At 54.2% G+C, this 8,675-nt stretch overlaps 1 protein-coding gene across 2 annotated transcripts in view; it reads left to right on the forward strand.

Moving 5' to 3' along the window:
* REXO1 (RNA exonuclease 1 homolog) overlaps positions 1-8,531 on the forward strand; it is a 43,234-nt gene extending 34,703 nt beyond the window's left edge. Inside the window, exons 12-17 of one of the 2 annotated variants that reach the window (XR_014230327.1) lie at positions 820-930; positions 1,313-1,428; positions 1,601-1,739; positions 4,212-4,332; positions 5,051-5,264; positions 8,131-8,531. Coding sequence is in view for 1 of the 2 variants with exons in the window: in XM_082331468.1 (XP_082187594.1) it covers positions 820-930; positions 1,313-1,428; positions 1,601-1,739; positions 4,212-4,332; positions 5,051-5,139 (576 nt within the window). In the remaining variant the exon portion in view is untranslated. Of the gene's footprint in view, positions 1-819; positions 931-1,312; positions 1,429-1,600; positions 1,740-4,211; positions 4,333-5,050; positions 8,094-8,130 lie in introns of those variants that run through there. The other variant, XM_082331468.1, reaches the window with a different exon arrangement.
* Positions 8,532-8,675: the final 144 nt, after the last annotated feature.

The following is an 8,675-nucleotide window of genomic DNA, read 5'->3' on the forward strand; positions in this document are numbered from 1 at the left end:
CAAAGAAGGCTTTCGGGCTGACCAGCTCGGGTGGGATCTGTGGCTGCAGAGGAGAGTGGGAGCGCCTGTTGCAACAGCGGCTGAGTCTTGCATTGGCTTAAGCCGCTTGTGAAATCATTCCCGGAGTTTTCCTGCTAGCTCAGGGAGCTCTTCTGTGCTGGATCTTGTTGACCCTAGAGCTTTAGCTGGGGATAATGAAGAGTGGCTGGAAATACTCTCTGTTTATTGCCTCAAGGGCTGGTAGGCAGTAGCTCCTGCTTGCCTGCAAACTGGTTTTGGAATACAATGGCTTTTATTTGTATGCACACATTGATATTTTGTGGTGCTTCATTACACCAGTTTCTCATGCCGTCTGGGCTGACAGACCTGATGCTAACACTCAAACAGGGATGGCTGGGATTAGAATCCTGCACCTGGGCATGTCTGAGCCGCAAGCTAAGCCAGGAACCAGCAGTTGGAGTTAGATCAGTGTAAGACCTCGGTGTGACCCTTTCTGAGTAATTCTGCTCCAAATTGAAAGTTGAAAGCTACTTGTCCCTAGATGTGTGATGTCTTGCTCCTGCGTGAGCTGTCAGTATGGTGCCACTAGCCCTGATCTGGCTTTGGAATCGGGGTTGCACATGGCTATGTTTGCTATTGCGGTGAGCTTCTCGGACCGACTGACAGGCAAAGCTTATTCCTCATTAACCTTTAGAAATGATTGAAAAAAAAACCTTTTTCTTTAAGTGGGAGGTTCTGTTGAAGCGGACTTTTTGGATTCTCATTCCTACCATCAACAACTGTCCCCTTTATTGTTTGGTTTATTTTTTCTCCTTTAAGCAACATGTCCACGATGGGCGAAAGGAGAGCCTTGATGGCTTTGTGAAGACTTTTGAGAAGCTGCCTACGACTGATGGCTACCCCGGAATCTACGCGTTAGACTGTGAAATGGTGGGTCCCGAACGCCAGGGGCAATGCACAAGCAAAACAAAGCTTTTTGGGGAAGGCCGAGGGTGCGATACAAGTGGCTGAAGGAAAGCTCTGTTTCCTTACCATCTTCTTTCCTTTCTGCTGGGGACTCTAAATCATATTGGTCCTGTACATTTAAATTAGCTCTTATTCATTAGTTTTAGCAATGCGTGTTTCATTTGGGGACCGCATGCACCCTTGAAAGGCTGTAGCTAGCTGGCCGATACGGAGCAGCGTTTGCTGGCTGGCCTCACTGCAGGAGATGTGCTGCATTTCGGGAGCTGCAGCGCTTCGGTGAATGGCTCCATTGATATAGCATGTGGTTGGCATGCACTTGTCTTCATGTCTGCTCTGTCGCTTGCAGTGCTACACTAAACAAGGACTGGAGCTGACAAGAGTAACCGTGATCAACTCTGACCTGAAAGTGGTATACGACACCTTCGTCAAACCGGACACCAAGGTGGTGGACTACAACACCAGGTAAGGACGGTCTTCCTTGGGTCAGAGGTCTGTGCTCAGAATCAGGAACTTAGGGGGAATGGCTGGGAGCACTTGTTGGAACTCCACTCACCACCGCTTCCTAATGGCTGAGACGCTTTGGGCCTTGAGGTGTTCCTTCAAGGAAGCCCTCCTTTCTGCTCTTGCTCTGCAGATTCTCAGGTGTGACAGAAGAGGACCTGGAGAACACTAGTATCACCCTGCGGGATGTCCAAGCCGTCCTACTGAACATGTTCAGTGCAGATACCATATTGATAGGGCACAGCTTGGAAAGCGACTTATTTGCACTAAAGGTAACTTGCATGTCTTGCGTTTACATCTCCCTCTGCTTCCTTCCCACCCTGGTGTGTGTTACGTGTCTCCTTTAAATTTAGGAACTGTTTATTTCCAAGAACCAGGAGGACACAGTAGATCTGTCTTGTTTCTGAGCCAGTGGGAAGCTGTCTGTGGTGGAAGAGCAAGGGAATGGGTCATGTGTGTCACTCGTGGTCTCACCCCAGCTTTTAGTGACCGGTGCTGCCCAGGGTGACAGACCTCTCTAGAGGTGACTGGGGAGGGTGAATAGAGCAGAGCTGGCTGGAAGGACTGATCTCGAATCATTTGCCTTTCACCTTTGTCATGTAGTCAAGAATCCTCTGTTGGTGTCAGCATCCTTTGACCGGCTTGAAGATGTGCTCAGCCAGGGTCACGGCACGAACAGGGGAGGCTCTGGAGGCCCCGGCCCCTCTGGGTGTCCACAGTAGCTATTTTAGAAACAGGACAAGCCTCTTCGTTGTCTCTGCTGCTGGAGATAATTCTCCTGGTTTCTCTTCTAATGTTAAAATGTCTGTTTTCTCTGAGTGAGGTTTCCTGGCTGGTTTGCTGTGATTTGTGGTGTTACTTTGATCAAGCTATTTTGACCTTTAATCCGTCTTGTTTCCTGCCTGGCCCTCGTCAGTCTAGCCCGCACATCTCTCAGCCATCTCTGCTGTCCTGCGAGGGAGGGCTGTCCTCTCCCCTTGCACTCTGAACATAGATCCCCGGGGGCTCGTCCGGGGTCACCAAGAAAGCGTGCGGCAGCAGGAGCTGAGTCTTTAGTCTGTACTCGCAAGCCAGAACTTCCTCCAGCCGTTCTTCATCATGCAGCTTCTTTGGTGAAGAAGCTGCGGCTGCCAACTCACGGCGCTGGTTTGGAAGCAGGAGGTTTTAATGCCTGCAAAGCGCTTTACCTCTCCGTGGCCCCCTTTATCCCAGCCTCTCAGAGAGTTCATCATCATCATAAAAAAATTATTTACAGTTTTATCAGCACGAGATGACTGCGTTGGCCTCTTAGCGGCATGATTTTCTCTTAGCATTGCAGACGCTGCCAAGAGAACGAAGCCGAGAGCAATATAGCAGAGCATGACAGGCAGTGGCATGTCAAGTCGTAATGTCTGAAGGCTGTGGCAGTAAAGTCGACATCTCGCTAATGGCCATGGCAAGCTCCAAATGGTGATAGCATTTCAATTTTTATTTAAAGCTGTATTTTCCTGTTTCCTCAGTCTTCCTGATCTACATAAGTAATTATCATTGTGCCTGGGTCGGTGCCAAACTTGACTGCAGTCTAGGAAAGATTATCCATAATGTTGGCAGTTTTATACGCCAAAGAACATAGCAGGTTGTTTCTGTTAAACTGCAGCTGTTCTCAGGCATTTACAGAGCTGGGCTATGAAACTATTAATGACGAAGTTACGGATTGTCACGCAACATTAGCTGGTGCCTAGGAAGAGTCGAGGCAGATGAGGAGACTGGATTATCGGGGTCCTGTTTAAGTCATCCTGTGTCGAGACTTGCAGAGCCGTCTTTTGGTCAGGCACACAGGTTTATCTCTTGGACCCTGCATTTTACTCCTGTACTCAAGATGTGGGACTGCCTTCATCCACATTCCATTAGCTCTCACTGAACACGTATTCTTGGCAACAGAGGATTAATCTTGTCTTAGCCTGAGAGTAAGAAATTAGCATTTAAAAATGCCAGCTTTTTTATGGACTCTGTCAGATGTGGCCCTCCACAGGGCCCCTTGGTAGGTGGCGCTTTGACCCGGACGTGGGACCAGCCAGGGCCTCCCTCCCATCCGCTGTGTAGTTCCTTATGCCCAGAAGTACAAGATCTCCTTGTCCCGTTTCAACCTTGCTGAGCCGGTGCTGGTTAAAAGCTTCCTGTTGACTCATTGCTGAGGGACTGGAGGTTTTCAGGTTGGTTTGCACCTTGAAGGTTAGGCCTTTTCTGTAGAAGCAGTGTGATGTACAATGGGTTAGGTACAGTTTTGACTTGCACATCCTTCCCACTTCTGTCCACACCTTGAGAAGTGGTCGAAAGGCTGCTACAAGCTTTGTAGGGTCAACTGGTTCCTCGGCTTAGTTTTTCATTGTGAAAAACACTCTCAGAGGTATGCCAGCTTCTCCAGGCCAGGGTATTAAGGATTGACCTGTTGTTTGAGTTATAGGAACTGAATCGATCCTGAACTTCTGCTGCTTTGAATGTGCAGTTAGGCAGGGCTTTGAGGGCAGCCATGTTGGCTGGCAGAGCATTGGGAAGCCTGTGTGCACGCACCCTTCAAGGGGGAGGTCATCTTTGATTCAGCCAGAGCCTCTTGCAAGACTGGTTGGGTTGGAGCTTGGCAACAGCATTACGTAGAGCCTGAGAGGCTGACCGGAAGATTGCTTAAGCGTGGTTAATCCCAAGGCGTGCCCATCCCTGTGGGAGAGGGAAAATAAGCATGTTTCTTTCCTGCTCCCTTCCTCCAGCTTATCCATGGCACAGTGGTGGATACCGCAATCGTCTTTCCCCACCGGCTGGGTTTGCCTTACAAACGAGCTCTCCGGACGCTGATGGCAGACTACCTCAAGCGCATCATCCAGGACAATGGTGAGACCAAGTTGGAGCTGAGAGTGAGGGTCTCGTGTCCCTTCCCACCTGGATGTGGGCTCCTTGGACCTGCCTTCCTCTGCTCTCCCCGAGCCCTATCCTCTTGCTCCCAATTTTTTTTTTCCACATAGTGTCTGGCAGTAGCTGTGAATGCGCCAGCATATGAAGTCTCTGCCACAGACAGTTTCAGTTTGAACCCTGTTCTGAGGGCCAGCAGCACTTGCTTCTTCCCTCTCTGGGCTAAGTGGGGACCAGAGAAGTGGCATGAGAAGGCCAGAGGTGGCTCTGTCAAGCTCATGTTGTGCCCTCCCTTCTCTCTCTGGCAAACTGAGATTGACCTTTCTGTTGGAAGCATGACATATTCCTTTCTGTCTTCCTTGAGCGCATTGCAAACGTACTGATGGGGAAACTGAGGTCTCTCTGACCAGCTACTCCATAGCCTGAGGGCCTACAGACTAGCAGGACTTCAGTCCTTAATTTAAACAGGGAACGGTGTCAGGCTGAAGTCCCGCAAAAAATGTGTTTAGTGGAAATTCTACTTTAAATCTGTCCCTGTGGTTCGCGGTGATCACAGGTGCAGCTGTGGTTGCTGTGAGCAGCTGGGGCAGCAGCGTCAGGCGGGACCTGGGCTCGGGAAGCCTTCCTCTGTGCTTCCCCGGCTGCAGAGGGGCTGCCGGGGCCGGGGTGGTAACTGCCATCCTTGTCTTTCTGTCCCCAGTGGAAGGGCACGACTCCAGCGAGGATGCCAGAGCTTGCATGGAGCTGATGGTCTGGAAGATCAAAGAAGATGCTAAAGTGAAACGATGACTTGCGCTTTCTCTCTCTCTCCTGTTCCTCCTCCACCTCTTTGAAGCAGTGCAATAAATGCTCAGAGTAACACTGTCCACCTGTACGCAGCAGCATGCTACCCCAGGCTCCCCAGGCACTCGCAGGTATCTATGGGACTTCAGGACTGCTGCTGGCGCAGCTGAACGGCACCAGCTCACTGCTTGCAGGTCCCTCTGTCCAGATAGTGGCTCTCAGATCCTCTTTACTCCACCTGAGGGATACTCTGTGGTACAACAATTGCCTTGTAGGCATGGCAAGGTGGTTTTGAGTAGCACAACCAGAGAGAACTTCGTGGTACGTAGGAGAAGCTTTTAGAGGTAGGTTGGATACGTGCAGAAGGATCTTTCTGGTTCAGTTAAAGGTAGATCTTTTTATTTTTTTTTTCTTTTTCAAGTGTAACTTAAATTGCCTCTGTACTCCAAAGCTGGTAGATTCCCGCAGTGTTTGGAGATGGGGGGAAATGGAGGAAAGTTGGGCAGGAAGCTGTAAAGTGAGTGGATTGCGTAGCTGGTGTGTGAATGGCAAGCGAGGGGTGGTGAGAGCCGAGGATCAAGCCATCTGGGAGGAGATCCTAGTGCAGTCCCACTGCGGAGGAGAAAGCCAGAGCTGCAGGAGAGGGAGGCTGTCTCTGAGAGCCTGCGGTGGGAGCAGCAGGTCGGAGAGGAATGAGATGGGGTCAGGGGAATTACCGCCTGCTGCGACCCAGCTGATCTCTTCAGGAGGGCTGGCATCCTGGTTCTGCAATCGTGGCAAAAGGGGGAAACCACAAGTGTCAGACCTTGCCCAGACCTCGGGGAGCTGTGGGTGTAGTAGTGAGGCAAGGGGCAGCGGGGCTGGGACAAACTGGGCTCCCAGAGCCAAGCAGCAACTTGCAGCCTTCCAGGGGAGGAGCCGTGGTGGGGAGGACAGTGGTAAGAGCAGGCATCGTGTCTTTGCGGGTTCGGACAGGCTGTCCGTCCCCTGACCCTGAGCTTCCAGCGTGTCTCCAGCGAGCTTGTACGTAGGGATCAAGGTTTTTGGGGAGACCTAGGCGCAGCTAGAATTGCGCCCAAGGGTGGCCCCTAGCAGCCTGCAGGACTCCCCACCAGTCTGTCCCTGATAGCAGGGACTCGATGCAGGCAAAAGCAATAGGTAAAAATTATTCTTTTAAACTAGTTTACATGTTGGGTGTGTGAAGAAGAGCAAAAGACCCAGTTAGTGTCTGTCTGGCCCCCTGGACCGAGGGAACTGTCGAGCGTGTGTCTCTGTCGCACGCGCGGTGACTGGGGCAGGAGCACAGGCGGACGGGATGGCTCTGGCGGTCTCTCTCCACTCGGGCTCCGTTGCTGTCGGGGGAACAACAGAGCTGATGGAAACGGTCCCGGGTAGATGAGGTCTTTTAGCTGAGGTCCAGGCAGCAGCTTAGCCCCGTTAGTAGAGCCGCGATTGCCTCGCCCATCCCGGGCAGGACTGGCATTGCTTCCTAGCGGTGGCTAGTGTAGCGCTGGCCCCCACGTCCCTGGCACGGGCTGGCTGTGTGGCTCCGGTGGCTAGTGTAGTGCTGGCCCCCGCATCCCTGGCACGGGCTGGCTGTGTGGCTCTGGTGGCTGGTGTGGTGCTGGCCCCCGCATCCCTGGCACGGGCTGGCTGTGTGGCTCTGGTGGCTGGTGTCGTGCTGGCCCCCGCGCCCCTGGCACGGGCTGGCTGTGTGGCTCCGGTGGCAGTGGGGCAGGGGAGCTGCTGGGTTTTGGTTCCTGTCGGAGCTGGGTCCAGCTCGCTCCTTTGTACCCCCGCTGGCGGCACTGGGCTCAGAGTTTGGGGACGTGCTGCCTGTCCCCCGGCACGTCCTGCTGACCTGTCCCACCGCCGTGCCCAGTGTGGCGGTGGGGAGGAGCGTGGGGCTGGGCTGTGTGCCACGGGCAGGGGTCCTGCTCGGGACGAGCCCTGGGAGGCTCTCCTTGTCCCACTGCCGTCCTCAAGAGGCGAGGATGTGGCTTCCAGTGCCTGACCTCTCCTGGTGGCTTCAGGAGAGCCTGGCAGAAGTGGGGACTGCAAAGGCTCCTGTTATTGCTGAACCCTTCTGTGTTTCTTCTGGCCGGCAGCGGCACGGGCTCCCAGCCTGTTTGTTACCCCCAGTTTCGGGCCGTGCAGCTCCCTGCCGCTCCCCAGCGCTCCGCAGGGCACGGCGCACCCAGCTCTCCTTGCAGCCCGCCTTTGCCAAGCGTTCAGGCCGCTCCTTCCCTGCCGTGGGGCTTCCACGTGAAGCAGCCTCGGGACACCTTGTCTTGTCCCCCTCTCCCATTGCCTGCAGGGAACGATGCTGTTCCTGCCCAGGCCGTGGGAGAGACGGAGAGAAAGTTCAGTGCTTCCTAACCAGGGAGGGAAGGTTTATTCCTGCTTCTGCCTCTTTCCCTTGTTTATCCCCCCATTTATCGTCACCCCTTGTTAGTGACGGAGCGTGCCTGGAGCAGCCTGCCGATCTACCACCTTAGATTTCAGAGCTGGCTCTTGCCTCGAGGTTCCCCCGTTACTTGGCCCTCTCCCGCAGCAGCTGCCTTCCCTGGAAAAGCCAGCACGTTCCTAACGTGGACCTGGTGTGCTGGTGTCCTGCTTGGGGAGCCGGTTGCTTGGCTTGATCCCACCGCCCGGGCTTGGGGAAGGCAGAACATTGCTACAGGGTGCGTTCCTCCAGGCGTGAGTCCTGCCAGGCCAGGGGACCTCGGTCCAGCTGGAACCCCCTAAAATGAGGCTTTTGGAGTGGGCTGTGGCGGGGGGAGGTTGCCTGTCTTGTGGGATGTTAGCGGGAAAGCGGACCGCTTCCACCCGCGCCGTCGGTGTGGGTCAGAGCAAGCGTTGGACCCGCGGGCTGCCATCGCCTCCACCCCGGGCGCCGTAACACTGTAAAACCAGAGGTTTGTGGTTGGTAAGAGGTTTTTGGGTTGTACATAACTATTGTAACCTGTAACTTTTTGTAATTGTTTTTAATAAAAGAGTGTTGACTAGACGCACGCTCCTGAGTCTGGGTCTGCTCTGCCTGCGGCCGGATCGGGGAGGACGGGTGCTGGAGCCGTCCCGGAGGTGAGGAGGGCCTGGGCATCCCTTCAGCTCGCAGCCGCTGTCTTTCCCCCCGTGTCCTCACAAAGTGGCTCTGCAGCAGAGCCCAGCCTTCCCCCAGCGCTTGTCACCGGCTTCGCGGCTCTCAACGGTCCCTTCCTCTCCGCGGCATGTCAGCCTGCCGGGGCGAGCCGAGGAGCTGGAGGAGAGGGGACGAAACCGGTGCCACTCGCCGGCTGCAAAAGTCCAGCCCAACTCCTCTTGCCTCCGTCCCGGAGCTGGGGCGAAAGCCCAGGAACGCCAGCGCCCGCCCCGGCATCCTCCCGTCGCCTGACCAGGCTCCCCAGGAGAGCCCGTATCAATCTCGCAAATGGGGCAGGAATTAAAGTGCCAAGCGAAGGAGCTGATTCAGCACGGAGGAAGAGGTGAAGGTAAAAAGTTCAAATAGAAAAATAATAGGCTATTAGATGACCTCACTGGCA

The sequence above is a fragment of the Platalea leucorodia genome (assembly GCF_965183815.1).
Source record: "Platalea leucorodia genome assembly, chromosome: 21".
Taxonomy (NCBI): Eukaryota; Metazoa; Chordata; class Aves; order Pelecaniformes; family Threskiornithidae; genus Platalea; species Platalea leucorodia.